The sequence below is a fragment of the Lytechinus variegatus genome, chromosome 19 (genome assembly GCF_018143015.1).
Source record: "Lytechinus variegatus isolate NC3 chromosome 19, Lvar_3.0, whole genome shotgun sequence".
Lineage (NCBI taxonomy): Eukaryota > Metazoa > Echinodermata > Echinoidea > Temnopleuroida > Toxopneustidae > Lytechinus > Lytechinus variegatus.
The window spans coordinates 11,022,586-11,048,788 of record NC_054758.1 but is presented as its reverse complement, the minus strand read 5'-3'; the positions used below and the strand labels follow the sequence as shown (position 1 = coordinate 11,048,788).

The 26,203-nt window shown below is 36.1% G+C and overlaps 1 protein-coding gene across 1 annotated transcript; it reads right to left on the bottom strand.

Moving 5' to 3' along the window:
* Positions 1-2,759: 2,759 nt before the first annotated feature.
* Positions 2,760-26,203, bottom strand: LOC121405680. Its single transcript, XM_041596579.1, has 5 exons — positions 25,655-26,203; positions 16,054-16,124; positions 12,516-12,719; positions 5,086-5,330; positions 2,760-3,650 (listed from the first exon to the last, which is right to left on the bottom strand). The coding sequence occupies exons 1-5, from the start codon at positions 25,719-25,721 to the stop codon at positions 3,545-3,547; spliced, it is 693 nt and encodes a 230-aa protein (XP_041452513.1). The 5' UTR covers positions 25,722-26,203; the 3' UTR covers positions 2,760-3,544.

The following is a 26,203-nucleotide window of genomic DNA, read 5'->3' as shown; positions in this document are numbered from 1 at the left end:
ACACACACACACACACACACATGCCTCACCCTCCCTCACCCACATACATACCCGTGCACACACAGAATCCACACACCCATTATCAACATGCACCAAACCGTTTTGATACCACCCTCATACACACTAAACATGCTAAACAACCCTACACTTGCGATGATACTTTTTAAATATCTAATTTATATTGGAAACGTTGTACACATAATAAACTTATATATAACTATATAAACAAGACATTCATCATGTTCATCGGACAGGGAATTGTCTTTGCTTTCAAATAGTATAAAGAGTTTGCTCAAACTTTCCAGAGTTTCGAAAAAGCAACAATTTGTGACACACTAAAAAACAAATAATTAAACCGTCCTCCGCGCCATATCAGTTGAAAAAGCTGCTATCTAATTTCTTGAATGTTTAAATATTTATCAAAATTTTGCCTGCTTTCATTTCAATAGACATTTCGATGAATCCATTTAGGAGGCAATTCAATGCTACATGGTAATTTTACATATTCATATGAAAAGAGATGATTTATCTTTTAGGCATGAAAGTAAAAGAATTCATATACAAATATTGTTACTGAACTACTCTATTAACTGGCCTGACTTATCAAGAAATTACGCAAGGGAAATGCATTGTGTAAAATAATATACGAGTTCCAGAAAAAATAGAGCCAGAGGTATTTATAATTAATCATCAATGTAAATGATCATAAATGTAAATAACCAGTGGAATATAACTTTAAAACTGAAAGTCCGTTACTTTATCTGAAGTAAATCATATGATACGTACTTCATGCATGAGTGAGTGAAACAATTTAAAGAAATGACACTTAAAATATTTGTTCGATTAAAACGTCGAATATCTAATAAATTAAATATCTGCACTCTAAGTTAATACCTCAATCAGGGAAATTACCCCCCCCCCCAAAAAAATGTTATGCTTAAATAGTACCCCTCCAAAAATATGTTTGGTACACAAAATATTTGTTAATATTAATTTCATTAAAACGACATATAAATTCAAAATTGAATTAAAGTGGTCAATTGTTTAAATGTAGTCTAAAATTAAATTCTCGAAGTGATGAATTACAAACTATTTTAACAATTCAAACAAAAAGAATCGGTTATTACCATTATAAACTTGTTTTGCACAGAATGATTATGCAAGTTTAAATAAAAATGATTGGCAGCCTATAAATGATTTTACGACTTAGTAAAACAAGAGTGATACTTGTTTTATCGCACTATTCCTTTGTACCCATATATCCTTATAGCCAGCATAATTACATAATTCATTAGTTTCTGATAGCAAAATCTTAGAAACCATTTTTGTTGATCGACTATTCAATACAGTGGTGTTCAAAAGTTAGTGAACCCCAACCACCAAATAAACATACTTAAAAACGTTGAAGTTCTGTCATGTTTTAGATATTTAATTGTGAAGTAAGGTGAAAAAAATATTAAATTCGATAAAATCTTTTTCTTTGAGCTTGACAAACATTGTAGTGTTGTTGTCTACATTCAACACTCATCGTAAAAGTGTGCATTTTGTGATAGGTTCATTTATTTTTTAGCACAACTGTAACTCTTTCAGGGGCATCGCTAACACATCATGATGATGCGAGGGACTTCGACGAGTTAGCTTCATGGTGATGGTAATTCTTACCCACCCCCGCACGCCCACTTCCACTCGCGCGTATGTAGGAAGAAGAAGAACATGCTACCATAAAATCATGTATTTATGCCTGATAGGGAGCAAAGCAAGCAATCATATTGATTTAATTTAAGGTCTACGGTTTTTTGGGGGGCGGGTGGGGGGTGGAACCCCAATTCTGTAGATTAAGATGAAATTAATGAAAATGGGTATGAAAAAAAGGCTTTTTGAAAGTTTCTCATTGTCAAATTATTCTTAAACATTTTGTCAAAATATTAAAGAAGTACTACCTCATTTATCGGGTTCATTGGGAAATCGTATTAATCAGACAAAAGTCGTGACCTTTTTAAATCGCACTGTATATTTCATAACATGAAACTCATTAACTGTTAAAGACAAAACTATTTCATTATCGAATGTGGTGTAGGATGATTGTAATTGTGATTCAGCTCTCATGACAACAAAGCTCCTTCGGAGTAAAAGGAACAAGGTTATGACGTAGCTTTGCTTCTCCCTCGCCGCACCAGCGCAACAGATTATTACTGATTAATTGTCTTTTTATTTCATATTACATAACAGGTTTAAAGGGATGATCCGTTCTGAAAATTTTGGATCTAAATAAATAGAGTAAAATTCACACAGCAAAATTTTTATCCAAATCGGATATCAAATAACGAAGCTATTAAATTTTATAGTTTATCAATATTTTGTGAAAACAGTTATTTGCTCATCGTCATGAATATTCATTAGGTGGGCTGATAATGTCACATCCCCACTTTCCTTGTTCTTATTATATGAAATTATAAATGTTTCATTATTTCAAACATGTGTAAATGATTTGTCTCCATTATGATTAAATAAGTAGCGGTAATAAATAACTAACGCACTTAATTCAGTTGTCAATCCAATTGTTTTCGTTCTTGGTAGAATTTTTTTAATAAACCCAATTTCATATAATAAACTACAAAAGAACAAGTGGGGATATGACATCATCAGCCCACCTAATGAATATTCATAAAGACATGCCTAAAACTGTTCTCCGGAATAATGCAAATTTTCAGAATTCAATAACTTTGTTATTTGTTACCCAATTTTGATCAAATTTTCAGCATATTGCTTTGTGAATTTTACTCCTTTCATTGATATATAAATATCTCCAGCCTGGACCATCCCTTTACGGAGGTAGCCAATAGTGAGTGCGTATGCAGTTCACGTGTTTATATATTAATTCTACGCAACCTTCTAGCCATGCATTATTCGTGCAATACTGTGCATTTTTGGTAAATCTCTTTACCCATAGCGCATGAAATGAAACTGAGCCGACAGCTGACATACGCATCCCGTCAAAGGAAAAATATTTTGAATATGTCGGCGCTTACCTAGGCGCGCTTACTTGATACGCCTGTGAATCCTAACAGAAAACGGTGTGTGACCTCTTCATCTGTACAATCCGCGAAAATTTGGAGGGATTCGAACAACCTTCCCGCTGCAAATTCATACTACCGACCCGTTTTGTAAAACAAATAATGCACAGTTTTAAATTCTTGATAGTGGCAATGCAGGTATCTCGCGTATTCGCAGTTACAGTACATGCAAAATCATTCGACACAATCGCGTCGTCCTTGTCGTATATTGCAAAAATACTGCAAAATTCAATTTTTTACACCAATTTGTTATATGAAAGATAAACCATCGGAAAAAATAAGTACGTAAGATCTATATTTCCTTAGAAACTGGAGTAATAACAAATATAATTTGATTTTCTTTAAGGGTAGCCATAATATAAAATTGTCCTTTCATCGGGATTGGTTCAAACTTGAATCCAAATGAAAAGAATAATAATTATCCAAAAAAGTAAGTGAAAAAAAAGGAATTGAGATGACGAGATTGCTCATCAGCGCACTTCATGTTCTCCTGGGGCTAACTGGATTTTACACGAACAACAATTAGGGACGGCGATATAGTCCCATTCATACTCTCCAAAGGGGTCCGATTTTAATCTGGAAGAAAACAAGAAGGAAAAACAACAAATTAGCAAACTCCCTGTACATTTCAAAGCGAATAATATCTCTAAACAATTTATAGAATTTGCGTAAGTAAAGATGCTCGTACGATCGAAACCATGGCAATGGAATTTAGAATGACTGATGAAATATAGTGAAATTGAAGGGTTGCATTCACCGCATCAATGAAAACCCCATGGGAGATTACGTCCCCTAGCTTATGCCAATATTATTGTCAAACAATTTCAATTCCCTGTTCTGATTCATCAATAGTCTAGATCTGGACGTTAATACTTATTCCTTTGGAAAGCCCTACACCACCCCATTGCATATGGTGTGCACGCCAGTCCTCCTCTCACTAAGGACTAGGCGTGTATAACGTGAGTGAGTGTAGGGATGTTCCAAAGAAATAGCTACTAACGTCCCAATCTAGACTAATTCAGCAACTGCTTCAGATGGATGGCAGCACAATCCGTGAAAAGGGCATGCAGACAAGTCAGTTCTTTTGTTTTGGGGACGTAGATTGCTCATTGATTTCTTCCATGTTGTTTTCGGTTGTAAATGCGCCTTGGGCAAATATCATCTTTGAGAGTGTTTGTACCGTACTCTACATGGATATATTCGTTTGGATTAATTCTGTCTTTCGAATTTTGTGAAGCCCCGATGGTGACTGAACGGAGTTGAGGGCGGAATCTAGGATGCCCCCTCGGGTACCTCGACGACGTTTGACTGATTATCCTCGCTGCATCAATGACGGATTCTTTGTCACACTATTCTAGATTCATTATTTATTGCGTGTTTTGGAAAGTGGTTAAAAAAATGACGGGTGTTAAAATGACGTCATGTCACATATGTTGTAAAAACATGGTTACAGTCATCCATGTAGGGTGAATGGTCGTGCCACCCTGACGCACGTTCAGTGTGCCTCACTTGTTTTTGTTCCCATTAAATAGTCAATAGTCAATAGGCCACCAGTTGAATTTACATGTATATGAAAGATAAATACAAAGCTCATAAAGCCAATTCAACAAATACCCCAGCATGGTCAAAGATCATTGAGTTCCTAAACTACCCTTGACCTTGGTAATGTGATCTGAAACTCAGGCAGGATGTTTAGTAATACCTGACCACCCCTAAGTTTCATGAAATAGGTCTATTTACTTTGTAAGTTATGATGTCATTACAAAAACTTAAATGCAACTTCTAAATATATTCCTTCAGATCTTCTTTCAAGATTTTCAGATGCATAGTCTTGGTTAAAAAAACCCTGCCATAACAGCGTTTGACTTTGGTGTTGATAATTGGTGTACAGAGCGTACACAGTGTGGTTTTACAATCTTGATGAAATTCCCCCCCCCCCCCAAGTCTTTCTGTTTCGAGGAGGGACTAAATTCCCCTTTCAGGAAATATTTTGGACCGCTATCTGACTTACCTGGAATAGGCGAGGACCCAGGCCATAGTCTCGACGCACGATCCATCGGCGATTTCATTACTCCGAGCTACCCCGAAACACTCTGTGTACCCATCCGGAGCAGGGTCTACCTGTCTGACGCATCGGGTCACCCAGAACCACTGGCCCTCGTAGACGTCTACCTCTTCGGAGTGAAAGTTCATTCCCTGACTGAGTTTTTCCCATCTACTTATTTCCTCGCAGGATCTCTTTGTGAAGATTGATTGCTGAGGGGCAAAATAAGGGAAGAGATTATGGCCCGTATTCTGAAGTCAGGTTTAACTTAGACCATGGCCTAAGTCTGTGCTAAAATTATGGGAAGCCAAAAAGTGTCAAAATTAATATTGCATTGTATGTTTCTTATGTTTACTCTGCTCTTTCCTGGTTCTTTGATTGTGAAGACAATTATCTATTCATAATTCCTAGACAATTGAGAATGATTTGAGAGTCAAATGAGCTGAAATATTACATCTCTACTGTTAATGATTTATGTCACAATTGGCTTTCCATTCTTAAACTACAACTTTAAACCTGAGTTTAAATTAGACCCGACTTCAGAATACAGGCCTATGAGTTGAGTGGCATGGGGCAAGTTGCACAAATAGGTGCGATCAAACGCGTCTGAACAAAAATCAAACGTAAGTTGACTTTCGACCAATGACATGTCGTATTAGGGACTTCCCGTTGATGTTTTTCTTTTAGTTGAGTTTAATCACAACCATTTCTGCAATGGGGCTACGAACGAAGAGCAAGAAGATCAAAGAATGCAAGGGGATGGTTTAAAAGTAGAGCATAAATGAAATCTGTGGAAGTATTGAGTAAAAAAAAATGAGCATTCGACAGATGGACGTGAAATAGGTTTTAAAATATGTTTTAAAATGAAAAGAAATGGAATAAGATAAATGTTAATTTAAAGTAAAAAAAAACAACTTTAAATCTTGTTTAATACAGATACAGAGATTATGGTGTGAGATTAAGAGTGATCAAAATGAAAATATGATAATGATTACGAAGATAGTGTGGAAGAACGTTAAGTAAATTGTGGGGAAAAATAGAAAGCGAGTATTTAAAAGAGTGGTTTTGAAAGTAGAAAGAAACCGGCATTATATGATATACTGCTTTACATGCTTTATGAATGAGAGTGCAATTAGACTTGATAGAATAAGCCAGCACGTATTTCCGTTCTGTGTATGATAAGAAGGTCATTTGAACCCAAATTGCATGTTGGTTAAAGATTCATTTGGGTAAGTTCCAACTTTGATATCTTGATTACTCATAATTCTTTTGAATTGTGACTTTCATTAGATCCAATGGAAGTGGCAATGTGTTCTTTACCACTTTAACAGTAGAATGGTATCAAATAACCTCATAAGTGTTCATTGATGTGATATTCTAGTCACCTGGGGACAGTCTCATGAAACAAATTTGCAATAGCAGTTTAAAGCTTCTGAATTTTTCAATATGATGGACTGATAGTAAACTTGCAATAGACATTTTATTCATCTTTATTATAACGAGTCTTTATTACATGGGGTCCAGGCCAATACAATTTCTGCTTGCTGCTATGTCAGACATGCTTCCATAATTTATCTTGCTTTTAAATTTGCTTATTCTTATAAAAATAAAAGAAAACTCAATTCCACAAAGTTGCCCAACCGCGAACTGATCCGCTACCAAAAATACTTGCACATCCACATACAATTCCTTAGCATAAGCAACATCCCCCCCACTTCCAAAGGCTGCAAACTTCTTTTTTAAAATGGAAACGCACTCTTCACGCACGTGAGGGGGTCGAAGACAAATTGTGCGTTTGCGAGTGTGGGTGTGTATACATGTATGTATATCCCGCAGGACATAATTATGTCGGTAATGGGGGCCTTTTTTTGTGTGTGTGTTCGTACTTGGCAATCAACCTGCTATTCATGACACACTGTAATGGAAGATTAACTGATGCGATTGTGGGTGTGCGTGGATAACACTGCCGTGTATTACTGTGGATCATAGTTATCGTATGTGAATGTAGGTATTATCCAATTAACAATTTATGATGTATGGATGTTGCAAAATGAGTTCGAGCATTTGCGACTGTGGGTGTGGGTGGTGTGTGCGAGCAAATCACTACTGATAGCTACTCTTGACGTGTCATATAGAAGACTATGGCCCGTATTCTGAAATCGGGTTTAACTTAAACTCAGGTTTAAAGTTGTGGCTTAAGTATGGGAAGCCAAAAGTATCATTTTTTTATTAAGTTGTACGTTTCTTATGTTTACTATGCTCTTTCCTGATTCATCGATGGTGAAGACACAAAATCTATATATACTTCCTAGATAGTTATAAATGATTTGAGAGCCAAATGAGCTGAAATTTGATATCTCTACTGTTAGTGATTTATGTGACAATTGGCTGTCTATACTTAAACCACAACTTTAAACCTGAGTTTAAGTTAAACCCGACTTCAGAAAACGGGCCAATGAGTTCACTAATAACTGTGGGTGTGTGCGTGTGTAATCGAAGGCATGATTATTGGGTCTGGGTGGGCCGATGTAGGTGTGTGTGAGAGTGGGAGATTGTTATATGTCTGAAGGGAGATGGGTTAGTGCGTTCCGCATGTGTTCTATGGCGGGTGTGGGATGCTGACGGGTGTGCTTTTCTGTGGATTAATGGAATACTTAACGTCTATATATCCAACGCTCAGCTCGCTTTTGGTAATATATTTTTTTGTGGAAGATCAATTTGTGTGCGTTATATTACAAAATATATTGGTACATTGAAGTTTTTGCGGTGGTCCCTTTTCCGTACTTTCCCGAGAAACGCCTTTTTATCTTGGTTGCTATACGTTATCAAAAATAAAAAAAAAACCGCTCAAGGCGTTATTAATCATATTACACGTGTTACAACGTAGCACGAAATGACACGCTGTATTTCAATTGAGCTTATGCACATCAGTTATTAGTAATATTTCTAATTACTATATAAGTGTTGTAAAACCAACTCCCCTAATGTGGTATTTGTTTGGGAATGATTTAGCAGTTAAGGGAAATAGTACAAGTCGGTCTTGTTTCGAATTGGTTGTTTCCCTAATGTGTCAAATATATATTATGGTACTTTGTCGGATTCCATCCTTTAAGCTATATATATATCACTGGAACATGATAATCTGTTCCCTTTCATGCATGCACGGGCTTGCTGCGGAAAATTTATGGACTCAAGAAAGAAATTTATTGAATTTGATAAATATAAGGGTCCCTTGCATTTCGAATTTCCTGGAATCTATTTGCAGCGCATACCCTCATTTGATTGAAAGAATTTCAAGTAATAGAATTAAAAAGAGAATTGATTATGAAAAATGAAACAAGCGATAACCACAATAGTCTTAAATTTGGATGACAGACACGAAATTTGATAAATTTAAGAGTTCACTTATTAATATTAGCATGATATCCGAATTGAATATTAAATCGGTTTTATATATCAATCATCTTAACACATCATACCATCATCCGACATAAAGATTTATGATACTTAAAAGCAAGTGATGCAACGGCCTCAAGTTCGAATCCCGAATTTAATGATCATGAATTATGTGTGTTTATGATGTCATAACAGCAAAGTCAAGTTAAATTTATTATTTCCTGGGGGTCTCTGGGGAATTGGATACCCTCTTGAAGCCCGTCGTAATATATTGTCTGAATGAGGACTGAATGATAGATGAGGTTGAACGAGTTAAGAATGGGATCTTGAGGGGAGCAAAAAAAAAACACTCGACCTGTTCTTATAGTGTCAAACCCACCGGCTGACTTCCGAATTGCGATGCAGTCTTTGAAACATTGTTGGGAAGAAGAATTTCAATGACTTATGAATCCATACTGATATTAATTGTTGTGAATCCAATAACGAAGTCTAAATTCAAATCAAAGTGTTAATTTTAATTGCTGTCCAGTGCCCGTAACACGAAGGTTAGCGATTAATCGCTAAATGAAATGGCCTATCAAAATCATCGGTGCAAGCGCATTTTGCTATGTAGACTGAAAATAGACTGGAAATTGTTCTTTCAAATTAGTGATTAATCGCTTACGTTTGTGCAACCTGGCCAAGTCATAAAAAACTTGACAGAGACCGGAATGTGAAAGGAGAGTGAAAGAGAGAGGGGGGCGATATACACTGTTTAAAAAAAACGTGATTTTACAGGGGACAAAAGAAGATTTTGCTGAAAGCAATAACAGAATCATTCTGTAAATTCATAAAACAGGAATTTTTCTGCAATTTAACAGAACAGGGGCACGTTGCAGAAAGAGTTGCAATCAATCGCAACTCTAAAAATTATGCGTAACTTGATTTTCAACCAATCAACAGCGCGCATTTGAGACTTGCGATTGATTTTTTGGCTTGCGTTTAGACGCATCTCTTTATGCAACGGCCCCTGGTCTGTTCAAAAAGGGGTTAAGGATGTTTTATTCAAGGAAATTTGTAAGATTTCATACACCAATTACCAATTTCCTGTAAGATTACGCAATCTGGTAAGATTACACGTGTTCTCGAGACTCTGCTGCAGGAACTGCTTTTATTTCGAGGATAAGTTTTCTAACAGTGTAGGGTTGGGGCGTGCAACAAAGTGTGAAGCAGGGAGAAGGATGAAAGGGGCGAAAGAAAAATCTAAATTATTATTTTTTAATTTAACCCTAAAAGAAGTAACTTAGTTTAAATGATTAAATTAATCATTTGCAAAGTGCCTTTAATTCACAGTTAGAAATACTGAGGAATTGAAATAAGATCTGAATTTATTCGGTAAATGAAGCACCTGTTGCTTTCATTTAATAGAGAGAGAATAACGACTCTTAAAAACTTATTAATGAACAGCTACCCGATAAAGAGACGTTTTGTAAAATGCATGAATGCACTTCGAAGAATTTAGAACAATGACACGTGTGTCTCACTGACACTGATAATAATTTTCATAAATATCATTCTACAATTTCATCTTTTCTTAATTTGAAAATTGATGATAGTGACACGAATAGAAATTGGGGTTGCTGTTCAGCTCAGGGTAAGAACACATGGAAACACTAGAACTAATACATACAAGATTAGCGAGTAATCAATCTAAACTGTCCCAGAAGAAAACGACAGCTTTACATAAGTTCATATTACGGCCGTTGTATTTTTTTCTTGTTTGAAGATTCGAAAGAAATCTCCTGAATTGTTCTAAAATAGGAATGCATGGGCGGATTGCATGAATAGCAGAACAGTCATGGATACGGAGGCACGTTTGAAGGTGAGTATTCTTTATAAAGTATGATTCTGTTCCAAAAATGTCAACTTGAAAATCCATGTAATTATTGTCGAATGATAAAGCACTTATTGTATACATGAAGAGCTCAATTGCAAAAGGGGTTAAATCCATTTTTCATCAAATGCGATTTTTGTTTGGGGGGGTCTGAATGTATAGATGATGCCAAGGAAAATTTGAAATTCCCATCAAAACGTGGACCAAAAATGGCAAACAAAAATAACTTCTATTCAAAAGGAGTTAGATCCATTTCAGCTTTGTATTTTTTAAAGAAAAAAAAAATATGAAGACGGGTAGATTTCTATCACACACAATTTTATGTTCACTTGATAGGGAAGTATATCGTGAAAATTTAGTTTCGCGAAAGAATATTGCAATATGGGAGAATAAAAGAAACATCTTTTGTCTAAATGGTCTTAAGTGGATCTAACCTCATTTGCAAAGAAACTCTTCATATGATATCCCTTAGGTAGTAACTCTGATAAGAAGACCTTAAGTCCCATTTTCTAATATATAATTTTTTTCTGTAAAGCGCGAAGAGATGTTGTTCCCATGTATTAATCGCTAAATAAAAGTTGGATATCATAATTACTGTTTATTAATCATTATCAATTCCAACGTATTTGGTATGACTTGGCCAGGGCTCGAACCTACGACCTCCCTTTTGGGAGGTCGACGCTCCACCAATGAGGCACCATGCTCGCTGATTCTTTGTTTGCATTTATTTCCATATAAAATTAAAAAAAATATACACATGTTCAAATTTAACAAATCGTATAAAACATATATATTATGAATTTATATTAAGAAAAAATAAAATACAAAAATATAAAAATAGGGAAGATGGCCCATTTTAATTGCCCATTTCAGCGATATTAACAAAATACCACTGTTCTTCCATGTGGTCGTTAAGAGTCCTGATACTCTGTATGCTGCTTTTGAGAACCCTGTTACGAACAGTGCAATATACGGTTAAACTAACATACTTCGAACCTAGTGTCCTGGTAACCTTTTTACCAGTTCCACGCTTCCTGGAATAATGCACAAATGCAGCGATGACTTGTCGCTCATTCATCAGAGACGACTGCCATCTTTTCTGCAACCTTACCACGGCGGAAGTTTTTGTGTACAAACTTGTCTATCGATATAGATGTGCTTTTTACTGAACATCATTTAATTGACATCCTAAGTGTCGCCTCTTGTATAAAAAGAATTTTAAGTGTCTATTTCATGTGTCTCTGTTGGCTCTTCTCGGTTCTTAATGAGTCACTTTAATGGAAGAACTTAGTAGGAAACAAGCAAGGAACTTTCTGATTCGGTAACAACATGTGTGTGATATAATCCTTACCATTAACCTAAAAAAAGATTGGCGAAGGGGTCATCACCCCCTCCACTGCTTAGCTTTTTTGGGGGGTCACGTAAACTTTGGAACGGAAAACTGTACTTGACGAGATTCCATAATTTGTTCTGAGAGCAGTTTTTCCGTTTTGTAATAACCTGGGTTACTCTGCAAAAATGCTAATGTATCAATTACTTGATAAGTCGACATTGTGAGATAAAGTTACTTGCCAGATCGATTTCTAAGAAGTCATATCCCATAGTTGGGAAATAAAGTGTCTTGTTAAGTTCGCATATAGAAAACATAATTTTTGAATTTGAATGCACAGTATTTAACTAAATCTAGTATTTTTGCTATCGCATCGGGTATGCAGGATGGCTATTTGTCTTAAAAAAAAAGTCTTTAAAAAGTTGGGTCACAGTAGGTGAAATATACACAATTTAAATTCTGTTTCAGTTTTAGTCTCTGCCTTTTACGATTGTACATCAAGCATTTTAAGAATGTGTTGTGTTCCCATCATTTGACTATGTCAAGACTATGTTATAAAGACTGGTAAATTGCTCCAATTAGTGTGTTGAAAGTTTAACACCGTGGACTGGTCGACAGTGTGAGTTTTCGCAGTATGTACACATAATTTATGTGACAATATGATTACGACTGCGAAGACAATCAAATTCAACAGTAAAAGTATGATTACACACTGTTCTCCATACTGTGAATACACTTTGAATTACACTGTGGGACACTGTGGTCCTGACTTGCAGTAGGGCAGTTCGGGATACTTACCGCTCTGTTTTCCTTTAAATAGTCTGCGGGCGACCTTTTGGGTGGGGGTAGAAGAGGTACTTTTGGCTTGAAGTTTGTCGGGTAAGGTGAGAAGGCAACGCGTTCATTTTCAGCAATTTGAATGAGATCATAGACGGAGTAACCAGGCGGGGGCCGGGCAATAAAAGGAGGGGGACCGATCTCACCTGTGTATCGATTTCTATTCTGAAAACGTACAAAAGGATATGATTAGAAATCAAGCTGGGAATAAAGAATAGCATTAAAAGAAACATCAACAGGGTCATTGCTCACTCTTAGAAAAAAGTACGAATTGCAAACCTTTTGTCCCGTATTTGGAACCGTCGGGCAAAGGGGTTGCATTATAAGGTTCTTTACGAGCGCAATAATCTTTAATTAGTTTGTAAGGAACCTAAAACGGTCCCAAAGTCGCTTTTTAACGTAATCAAGACCTTTTAGGGAACCTCTAAATGTTCGATAAACGGGGCAGGCATTTGACCCTCCAAGAACACTTTTTTTTCTAAGAGTGTTCATGTCAAAAGCAAGATCATGGATCATTCTAATGTTGTTTCCATTTCCCGGTTTTCTAGAAACAATACATCAAGATAGAGAGAGAGGGGTAAAATAGAAGATTAACATAAGAGTGGGTATGATCACCAGGGGAGGAGGGGGCGGGTGGGCTGGGCTTCGATTGGTGCCCATGAACTTGATGCTTATCCAAAACACTTCTATTACCGGTGTATTACTGAATTTCGTAATAGCCATACGCTTTAGGCGTGGACCACCTACTGCCTGGCTCTAGTAGGCACGGGTATCGAGTGATTGTGATTCCCTTGAATATTGATTGGACACCCCCTGAAGGTGTTGATTAACAATTTATCCAATATTGAGATGAACAAAAATGAGAAAAAAATGTTTGTTAGGTACAGTGTTGTTAAGTAAAATTCTGTTCGAAGGGTAAAGTTTCAAACGACACTGCGCCAAATGTAATAGCATCTGGCAGTATCTTTCTCAATCAATGTTCAGGGTCCTCAAATAGTAGGCTTCTTTATGTCCTACAATATAATCAATCAGTGAAAAAGAATACCGATGAAGTTTCTATGCGTATTTCTGAATATAAAGTTTTCAGTCAAATGCCCTTAATGCCCTATTTTATATACAGACGAACTTACTATGATCCGAACTAAGTCCCTGAATATGATTGCGAGGAATACACAGAAACGTTCTTTACTCTTAATGTTCAAAATAGCGATCAGGGTTTAACTCATGATAATAATAATAATAATAATAATAAAAACATTAACAGTAATAATGATAATAATAATAATAATAATATAGGGATATTTACCCAGGGAATCCACTTAAGTTCTGAAAAATTTTCTCCCTGCTATTGTTATAATAGATATTCATCTATATCGCTCTTAAATCAGCCAAGAACTGGCATGCAAAGACTCATTTTATCCGTTCTCTTGGGTATTCATTACTACTTTTATCTTCAACAATAATTATTTTAAGACATTTTTTCTGTGATTTAAGATTTATTTACGGTGATATGAAAGATCAGCAACTCATAAATCAGTTAGAGAAACTCTACTCATATGTATAATGTATTGTCAAAGACAAATCCCCTGGCTATTATAATTATACAGTTACAATTTTGGGGGGTCTAATTATGGTAGCATTGAAAGGTCAAAACGTCATCGATGGTTCATCACTATGGAACATAAATTCTTTCCATCGGGGGCTTTTAAAGGGACAACCAGCTTGGCCATAAAATGCGAAGACAACAGGTGCAGATACCACCTTTTCCAAATTTTAGAAAACTTGGCAGGGGCAGATGATGATGTAAATACTTTCGTCGATGCCTGTGCTGGCAAAAAAAAATCTTGATTTGACCTTTTTATTCCAGAGGAGTGTAAGTGGTCGAATGTACTTGCACATGATTAACGAGGAGATCGTACCACAGTCATTGGTCCAACATTTTGAGCCCATTTTGAGAGGCAGGTTCGAGGAGTGTACCTGCATCTTTGGTTGATTCAGGACTAGCACTCATGTCCTTAGATCCAACATCTTTCGAGATAGACTCAAGGAACTCTTTGGGACATCAAGTTGTTGCCCTCAACCATGACGTAGAATGGCCACCAAGATCCCCTGACATCGCGCCCTGTGATTATTTCCTTTGGAGACACTTAAAATAACGTATTTGTAATTCCTTCTCAAGATCTTGATTATTTGCCGAGCCAAATTCGACAGTTTTGCAATGATCTGGCAATGGTAAGACGAGCTGTCCAAGATATCCTTAATTCCTCCACGCTACTGGTATTGTGTGCAAAGGAGAAGATGACATGTTGAAGGTGTGGGTGAATAAGACAATAACCTTTCAATCATCATTGCAGAGGAATGCCTCGGCTTTTCTTTCCAAAAATTACTTTTTTACATTTTATTCTACCAAGCACACGTTTTACCAACTTAACCAAAACTTGGAAAAAGTGGTAGCTGCACCTGTTGTCTTCAACATTAATTAATTCGGTCATGCGTGGCGTAGATGGTACAAATAGGGTATCAATGGAAAGATGGCGAGTTTTTCTTTCATATCCATGCAAAAATAATTTCACAAAATGAAATATGATCCGAATATCGGCCCTCTAGATTTGGATTACCTTTTTTCTGAAACGCACTGTATAAATAACCAAGGCATTATTTTATTTTATGCCCACATGAAAGAAAAAACTATAAGTTGAAGTAAAACTTGAAAAATCTATATTTAGCCATTTTATATTTCGGAGTACATGAAAGAGTAGTCCCTGCCTTTAACTATGACACCATATATTTTTTGTCCGATATTGTTCAAACTTTCACCCTCAACTTGTCTGATCTTTCTTTATCCTCTAAAAACAAGTGTTTATTTGGGTTGGATTCCCCTTCAATAATGATTGTAATTATGCTGGTGATGGTGTGAATGAAGTTGATGGTAATGATAGGTGGTGCTTATCATGTCGATTACACTATAAAACAAAGGGGTTCACCAAATATTGGTTTTTTAAAAAAGGAACATGTACGTTAGTTTGGTAAGGAGTAACCCAGGGAGCTCCGGCCCGCTTCGACTTGATCGGCCATTTTATTATGAATTTTGAAAGAAGGAGAGGTATACCGCGACAGAACTTTTCGTTTTTTTCGAGGTTCCAGTTCTGTACCTTAATGTCAGGATACTGCCACACGATAGACCTTCATCCATATAATCGTGGTAAGTGCATAATTCATGTTTTCACAATTTTCTTTCCAAGTTTAATATTGTGACCACAATCTTCCCTAGTCCCGTGAGTATTAGTAAATGCACGGTGAGCTCCCTGCGTTATGTAAGAAGATGCCCGATATTTTTTTTTAATCTTATGCAATGTTGCGTTGATATTGCCCAAAATGGGGGTAAACGATACCCTGCATACATGCATGTTCCCTTTCTAGCCAATATTGGGTAAATTTTTACTCAGTGTTTTTAGAGTGCAAAGATGATGGTGGTGTGCCGACGAAAAGAAAATCTTACCTTTTCTAATCGTCTGTCGTCTAATTCTCTTATCTGGAAGGCTTGTAATGAGAGAATCCTTGTTATTAAACCTGGAAAAAGAAACCATATTCGAACAAAATTAGGATATGCGAAGGCCTTCGTATTTTTTATATACTATTTACATCAATGAAATCACGTTTGCCTATTTTTTTTATACCATCTTGCTTTTTATTTTCAATCTAAATGTTATTTTATTACGTTGGGAAATGATCAGAACGGTTACTCATCAATAAATTCACGTCTGGCTCTTTCCCTTTATCATCATCCTACTCCTTCTTTACTTTTATTTAAAAAAAATCATTAATTTGTGTAAAGATCACAGCGGTTTCGTTCTCCAATATGGCGCGCCCACATTGACAATTATTGATGCCTTTTGTAATTTAACTTGCAAACTTGATTCCGGGCAGAAGTCGCAAAAATAATCTTAAAAAGCACACTTAAAAGGGCTTCTTTCTGTGGTGAACCATTATGCAATTGTCAGATTTCTATAATGGCGACGTAAGCTTACACCCACATATTTTTTTCACTTCCCTTGTTGTCCGGCAAGGATAAGAACTTGACCACGGTGTCACCAATCGAGGAAGTTAAGATCTTCAAAGAACTCCAGTGAGGACGCTGACTTGCATATTAATTCAACTTCCTTCCTCTAACCATGCTCTAACAAGCAAACAAAGCAGCCTCGGTATGGATGTGAAAAAGGATAATCCCAGGAGATGCGTGATAAGGACCACTACACCAAGACGCTTCTATCCACATTTAGCAAGGATGAAGAACCAGAAGGGGGTACTCCATGGTCTCAAATAGGGCTATGCGTGACCTCGCGCAGGGCAGACTGGCAGGCAATATCCGATTCATAAATTATTCATAACGGAGTATACCAATAATGAAAGTTTTCATTCAATACTGTCTTGGTATTAAAGCACAGCAAAACTGTGGTGTTAACCGGTGTACATAGAGGACCACACCAGTTATTTTACACCGGTGTTAAATTGGTGGTGTTAGTTTTACACCTATAGGTGTTATTACAACACCTTTTGTTGTTACATTTACACTCTTTGGTGTTATGTTTAATCTCTAGGGTGTAATTTTAACACCTCAGGTTGTGGTCTTCTATTAACACCAATTGGTGTCAGTTTTAACACCGCAGTCTTTTACAGTGAAAGGGGAAGTTCACCCTGAAGAAAACTTTGTTGTAAAAATAGCAGAAAAAATAGTAAAAATTGGTGAAGGTTTGAGGAAAATCCGTTAAAGAATAAGAAAGTTATTAGAGTTCAAAATTTTGGATTTGTGGCGTCATAAACGAGCAGCTGCCCCATGTGTTATGTAATATAAAATGCATGAATTTCAATTTTTTATGGTTCCTGATGACTTCATTTTGTTTTCTATTCATGATCGGGTGTGAAATGATTTGTCTATTGATATACAAAAGGTACAATGAAAACCATTTTCAATTTTCTGAGAAAATGACATTTCATTTATTTTTTATCATTCGCTATGTAGGAATGCTGCTCGCATATGACGTCACAAATCAAATAATTGAAATTCTAATAACTTTTTAATTATTTGATGAATTTTTCTCAAACCTTCGGCAATATTTTTATTATTTTTCTGCTATTTTTACAATAAACTTTTTGTCAGGGTGAACTTCCCCTTTAAAACAAAACGAGTGGATGTTCACGGACGCTCCCTGGTTGTCTTAATCTTTAATATGAGTTTCGTCGTTCAAATTAGACTTGCTTCATTTCTTAAAGCTTTCGTTTTTCAACAAGTAAAACAAAGTTTTACTAAGCGGTTTAAAATCAAATTTCGAATAGGCAACTGTAGTGGGTGTTTAAGGATGATGGGGTATTCGTTTCCTTGGGCTTATATTCGCACTTGTCACTCGCTTAATTCAATACAAACGCAATTAATTTCTACAAATTACAAAACATGTTATTTGCCGTGGCTTGCTAACAGGAAATTAAAACAGGCGCCTTTGGGCTTTGTCAGCCCCTTCCCCCCCCCCCCCACAAGGAACTGAATCTTTCCTGAATAAGGACAGTATTAACTATTGCTCCTTATTTTGATGAAAAGGCCCCACAAATCCATATTTGCGAGAAAATTGTAATATTACTAATCTTGTGCAAATTACACCGAAAATACTATTTTATCCCTGAATCCTTGCGTCAGCCGAGGATCAAATTACGAATAAATATAATTTCTTTAATGTTTTGATTGTTGTAATTGTTTGTCTCACTTGATGAAAACACTTTTTAGAGATTTGGAATTATTTAGTGGTCGCCAATTGAAAATTAGTATTATGCAATTTGTGTGTCCTATCAAATTCTACCACAAAGAGAATGGAGAAACTTTTTTGCTATGAAGTGCGGATGAAAAAAATATATGGTACAGAGAACAGCTTTTCGAAACCTCATTCTTTCAGCAAAAGGACACTGGGGGAGGGGTCAAAGTGATTGGAATAGTGGGATGATTTCTCAATCGTTTGATGTGTAAATAAACTCAGTGTTTGCGAGGTTTGATAGGGACGTCCTGCGATCCGTGGGTCGGTCAAAAGGATGAAGGAAAGAATTAACCCTCCCACGCACTGTCGAAATATATCATTCTACATTATAAAGGATGATGACCAAACTTGATATATGGAAGATTTTCTTTTGAAGGATGATTACAAAAATTGCTCTATAAGAAACATGACTCAGTTTCATAGCAATTGTCGTTCGGTCGTGAGTCAGTTTTGTTCTAGTCATACGCCAAATTGGGAACGCGCAATAGAGAAGAAAGTCACGAAGCATAAAGAGTTGGGCAAGAAAGTTGTAGTTCAGTGGTTCTGACTCTCGCCTTTCAGTCGGAGGGCCATGGCTTCGAATCCTATGGCGTAGGTTATTTTAATAAAAAAAGAGTGTAACCATGTTGTACTGGAAGAGGGGGGGGGGGTTGACATTAAAGGTATTAATTCCGTTAAAACGAACCAGCTCCGAACAACTGCTCTGTAGAAGCTACGATTATTGCACTGCGTTATTTTAGAGCGCTAATCGAAATTTGATCACAATAATTGGCAAGCGCTATAAAGCTGGTAAAATCATAAATCTTTAAAGACACCAATGTAAGGAACGAGAGATGGATAGAATTCTGAATTAGTTCAAATGAACACCGCCTGTAGAAAGATAAAAGACTATTTGAAAAGCCAGTGATAACGATTTTTAGTTCAATCTCGTTTTAGTGATACCTACGCTTAATCCTTACATTATTAGATTCTTGGAATATTGTAAATGCGCGAATCTAAGGCAAGATAGGAATGGTATTTAACTGAAATGAATGGCTTTATCATTTGGCATTTCTAGACTTTTCAGTGACAAAAATAGCATGAGGACGAACGATACATTTTTATAGAATGTAACATTTTTATCGTCGCCCTCTTAGCATGCTTAGCTCGCTTGCACGTCTTAGATTTTGTGACAGGATACTCATTTCCTGCCTACTCCCAGCTCACAGTGCATTTTGAGCAAATACATTTGTTTTGTATAACCACGCCAATATGCAAACCAGTTTCAATTTAGAATGAAATCATTTAAGAAAAATTACCTTCCTTCACATACTGACATTAAGTGAAACAAGATACCAAGCTAAACAAAAATCAAACTGAATCACGAAAATCTGGGCAGCTTTCCATGAAACAAATAGCCGGTGATTTTTACGAACAATTCGCTGTCAACCAATGAGATCCGAGGATTTTTGTAGCTAAGAACTCATAACCAGTAAAAATCACGGACTATTCGTAGGGTGAAATGCTCCACGGTTAAAGATGTTCGATTTCCCATTACTGGGCATAAGATGAGCAAGAAGAAGCAAATTCAATCTTCATATTTCCTTTCAAGACAAGAAAGAGGGTGTAACATGGTTTTAACAAAATGACATCGCAAATCACTTCAAAATTAGATTCTTAAAACTATCCGATAACAGATTACGAAGGTAATCGAATCTGTTCATGAATATTTAGCAGAGGGCTTACATAGTTGAATTGCTTATACTGGATCTGAACCATTCCATTATCAACTTGAAGAGGAGGTAATATGCATGTAAGTCATTCAATCCTGTGTGCTGAAGGACACAGTGTTGGACTCGACATCATGTCCCAAGCGTGTTCGTATATTAGATACACTGTTAGAAAAAATAAAAGAAGTTCCTGCAGCAGAGTCTCGAGAACACCTGTAATCTTACCGAATTGCGTAATCTTACAGGAAATTGGTATTTGATGTATGGAATCTTCCAAATTTCATTGAATAAAACACCCTTTTCCCCTTTTTAAACAGACCTGTTCTGTTAAATTGCAGAAAAATTCTTGTTTTATGAATTTACAGAATGATTATTACGCAATTCGGTAAGATTACAGGTGTTCTCGAGACTCTGCTGCAGGAACTTCTTTTATTTTTTCTAACAGTGTAGTATGGAGATGTCATTGTGATGGTTTCACACTGTGGACACCACTACGGTGTGATTATTCGCATTGTGCTAACATAGGGGACCCTGGGGAAAGTGATTCACGCTTTTTCAACTCACAGTGTGGACACCACTACATTTTACCTGAGAGAGAGATGGGTAGGGGGTGGGGAGTTGGGACAGGGGGCAGGTGGGGATAGGGGGGCAAGACCTTTAATTCAAATACATACGCCATCTAATATTATTATTATCATTATTATATTTGTATGTTGTTAACTTTTGGACTCCTGCCATTCACAAGCTTTTTTAAAAGCTTTCTACAGGTGTTCCATTTTCCATTTATTTCTATTACAATATTAATTTACTATGCTTATGTATTTGATCTATTTTTGTATGAGCATGTGTATTTCAAATGTACATATTTTGCTGTTGTTTTTTTAATGGAAAAGAATAAATGAATTGAATTGAATTGAACAGTGTGGAGACTGTGGACACCTGTACAGTGTGATTGTTCATATTGCGTTCACTTAGTACACAGTGGGAGATGCGATTCACACTGTTTAATACGATCAAAATATGTATAGCAATGTGAAGACTTTCAAGATTGTAGACACCTGTACAGTATGAATATTGACAGTGTGTTCATATACTTAACATTGTCTGTGTGTAGACCAAAAAAGTCATTCATGCTCTTAAAATGCTAAAATTCAACACGGTGGAGAAAATATACACATCATGTGCACTTCTATGGTGTATGTTCACAGTGTGTTCACGCAGCGGATTGTGTACACAAGATTCGCGCTGGTAAAATGCTAGAGTTAAACAGTGTGTGAGAATGTACACACTGTATACACCTATACAGTGTTCACAGCGCGTTTACATAGTGAACTATGACAAAATATGATTCATACTAATAAGATGCTAAAATTTAACAGTGTGAACATTATTCTTACTGAGGACACCGCTACAGTGTGGGTCTAAATAAGTGGTCACATTGTGGATTATGTTTGAAAAACGTGATTAGCACTGTTCACACGTTAGAATTTAACAGCGTGATGTCAATTTCACACTGTGTTCAACACTGTGAACACACTATGGGGCGATGTGTACCTTTTTGCAGGAAGTGCGGGAGCAATATAATCATTTTCCAACGTACATGTACATAAGATACATGTATACGAATAGAATGACATTCTAGAATTCAACCAATTTGGTTTCATGTACAAAAAAGCCTTCTGCCGGTCCACTAACTTAATACAGTGTTGTGACGTCACAGACCTTCGGGCACTTATTCTAAATTCATATCTTTGCAAGATCTATCTTTACCCTCAATCGATAATGCCTTCGGGATAACATTTGTTTCTACAAAAGGCACACAATAATCATTATATAGATTAAAATCGTAATCCCGCAATTTTACTTTCGAACGTAGGAAGGGAGGTGTCATTATTTCCACATGTATGTAACTCTTGATTATCGAGTGATGCAAGAAAAAAAATACGATTCTATAACCGATAGCCTCTGGACACCCCTTCTGAGATTTTAGATATCCTTATTCTTCCGTATGGTATTATATGTACCCTATATTTATCTTCCCTTCAATATGCCCTATGGTATTGATTAGTTGCGTCCATCGACTCCTTTGCCGTGTAATAGTGAATACTATTCCCTTCAGTCCCACTCTCAGGGTCTATTCGACTGAAAGTCAGGATCTTTCAATAACACAGGATATAGTTTACTAATAGGGAAGGCAATAACATTGCTCTCCAGTGGCCCTCTCATAACAGGGGCGATCAAGAGCATTGTCATGTAATGTAATAAATTCCTTTAGATTGTAGGGCATTGTATTATTACCGTTCGTTTATCAATATTGCATTTTCTAAAATTAGTCCTTGCAACCGCCGGCTGACATTTATCCGCCACAATGCCGGGACGCCGGTCGTGATCTCGGAGCTTCCGTTTGAACCCGCATGTATTTGTTTAGGTCTTGGAGAAGGATCATACTGGCTCTAAATAAACAGGCGCCAAATACACGAAGGAGGGCAGTTGCGCTCCTTCGAAGAATCCGAATAAAAAGTCAAAAAGAGAGCAGACGTATCCCTGGTTTTGTTTTGGAGAAGATGTGGGGAGAAAAATCCGAGAAACGAATAAGTAGTATAAAGTACGTATTCGAAAAAAAAATCAAGATTGTGTTATAATCATACCCCCACCCCATCCCCATTATCTCTTTCTCCGTCTCTCTTCACTCTATTCATCTTCAAAATAAACACCCAATTTCCGTAACGGTTGTAGCCTCTCTGTTTCCATCCTGAGAAACAGAGCATAAGCTACAACTGAAATCCATTCGTATGAATAATGTATATATTATATATAATGCCTTTCACTCTGTGTAGTGAATTATGCCTCCTTACAATTTCATTGTAAAAAAAGACCCATAGATAAAGTTGTCTGTATATAGCAGTTAAAGTTGAAATACTGAAATTACTTGGGATTTGATTCGGGCACTGATTTTACAATTATTCATGATTTTGCTGAAGGGGAAGGTTAGAAACGGAAATTGATTATCAATACTGTCCCTTAAGCTTAAGAGATCGAATGCCTTTTTCCTATAGGGAGAAAAAGATTGCATATGTCCATGGTTTCAATTGTCTCTATACACAACGATATCATATATTCTAGATTACACGGGTAAAACGCTCTTTTTTTAATATACAACGCTATTTGCCCTATGAACCCAGCAGTAGTTAAATAACAGTTTATACTACGGTTAAAAACCTAAACCACATTGTTTAACTTTATATTTTTAGAAATATACGTTATCTTCAATAAATTCAGTATGATTTTTTTCCACAGTCAACTGCGTGGTTTTTAACTTTTAAAAGCAATTTTGCTGCATAAGATATTAACAAGTAACAATCTTAACTTGTGCTCGTGATAACAGAAACAGTGGTTAGGATGTAGTCACTTTATCTTTATATCGACGATTATATTAAAAGTTATTATTAAAAAAGATGGCAAAAATATGTATTCGGTCGGTATCGTTCAGTCCCTCTTTTATTTTTATTCCTAATTTTGTCAACGATATTTCAATGTATATAGCGACAAGAAAATATAAGAACAAAACCAATTGAAAACGTAATTAAAATCTGATTTGGGGATTTGACCTAAATATAGCATCTTGCCGACCGGAGTGGGGGCAAACGATGTTCTATTTCAAGCAAGTGACCTTTGCAGTGGGGTAATTGTAGAGAGCCAATAAGAAACAACTATTTTGGGGGGTTCTTTTTTTTTAAAGATAAATCTTAAGGAAAATAATTATTATAGGCTTTCATGCATGCCATAATTATTGAGGAAGAGCCATTCGACGACTAACGGTTCTACTTTCCCATCCCTTTTTTCCTACCAATAATAATTAGATTGATTTTTTCCAAGGAAAAATAAGAACAGTCACACCCACGAAACCGACTCCAGACCGATCAAAGCTATTACGTTTTTACCAATGACATACCATCGGTCGGTTAGGAGTCGGTTATGTTGGTGTGGCAAGCGTATGACTCCATACATAAAAAGGAAGATTCTGGTGAAAGAAGTAGTTAACATTTTGTCAACGATCATTAGCGTGGCCCGATGGATGACGGTGATATTTTAAGCACATATTATCTCTGTTGTGCTCCCTTCCGGGAATCGCATTTACCATTTTCGACTGCCAAGAGAGAAGTAATAAATCTAAAGTCTATGCATGGCCCTTATCTTGTTATTTATTCACTGATTTCTCTATTAGTTCGCTTCGTTATTCATGCATTCAATCAATTAATATTGTTTAGTTTGTCACTTTCTCCATCTTATTCATAGATTACACCACTTCACCTTTTCATTTGTTTGGTTGTTAATTTTTATCTTAGCTGAAATCAATCTATTCATCACTTTAATTTTGTTTTCTTATTCGTAACTTTACTAATGTGGCTCTATACCTATCCCACAACTCACAAATAAATATATTTTTTTAATGTAAATTGCTTTCAAGTTCCAATTAAAGACTGTTACGTGTCTATGAGAGGGCGTGTTGTGTGTGTTTGTCGTGTGTATACGCACGCAAAGGTGCACGTGTGTGTGTCAGTAGAAAAAGACGAACTTGCGGATGTGTGCGCATACTGCAGTCGCGACCGTTCTCGTTATAAACACTATTGTCAATTATAGATATTTTTCAAAGAGTTTCATCATCAATATGAAAGAAGTAAACATGACAAAATGTTTTGAAAGGCATGTGCAATCAAGGAAATTCTCCTGCCTCTATTACTGAATACTGCTATTATTAGTATTGTTTCCATAATCATCGTAAAAAATACAATAACAATAATTAGAATAATGATGATGATAGGGATGACGATAATAATAATTGTAATACTAAAATGATATTAATAATGATTATGTTATTTTCTATCATTGACTTACCTACTCCAAGTAAGTAAGTAAGTAAATGATAATAACACTGAAAATAATTACTACAATAATAAAAATACTAATTATTTAAACCATTCTAATTATGAAAATTATTTTGTGATAATTATTAGAGATATCAATATCATAAACAATAATATCATTGATGATATTTTCGAATTATTTTGATACAATTTCAGGTAGTAATAATACCCGGATCACCACACATATTCTAAGGATCACGGTTCATAAACTACTTATATTGCAACTACTTGCTACTACTTTTCTAATATAATACCGTTGGATAGACAAATAAAAAGAAGAGTAAGGAAAGGTCAGATATGCATATTGGAAGCAAAATACTCTTTTGAATGTCATAAAAGTAACAAAACATTTTCCAGAATAGTCGAAGAAAGAAGAAAGTGATCTTTATTGAATCTAATATTACAAAATTCCATAACAGAAAAATCTATTAAAATCGGAAATTTGGGAGACCAAATTAAATATAATATGAATCAATTATAATGACAGTATTAATAAAACTAAAAAGATAATAATAATACTACTAATAATAGCAATGACAAAATAATAATAATCATCATCATTATGATAATGATATTGATAATATAGGGGATTTCTAAAGCGCACATGCTCAAGACGCGAAATGAAAAGAAGTATATAAACAAAATCATAAAGTGATATCACTCACCAGAAATGATGATAAAAATTAACGCCAACTGGCCACTGGATATGAAAACTCCAATCATCGCGAACATCTATTATTTCGTTGCTCCTTTTCGAATCAGGGGCGATGATCTTGGCGTTGCTATCTCGAGGAGAAAAACTTTAAAGATATAACAATAATAAGTTGCGCTCTCTGCCAGCGTCCAGCACTGAAGATAAAATAGCGGATCCTCAAGCAACAGGTGTACTCCCTCCCGCCCTGTGGTCGCGGGGAGTATTTCTCCTTTTCACATGCACATCGCCAGAGCCTAACTCCCATGTACTTCCCCTGTCCAAAAACCCAAGTCACGGAATTAACTTAACCATCAACATGGAAATCTTGGAGAGCCAAGCGTTCAATCTTTTGGGGGAAAGAGCCAGTACCATCCAGCCGCTAAATCTGGATTGAATTTAAAGTTAAGAGTGATTATCTGTTTTATCTACCGGCAGCAAAAACGGAAAGCTGCTAATTCGATTGCCCCTCCCCCTTTCTCGCTTAGCGGATATCGCTCCGGTAGCCACCTTCGGTTTGTCT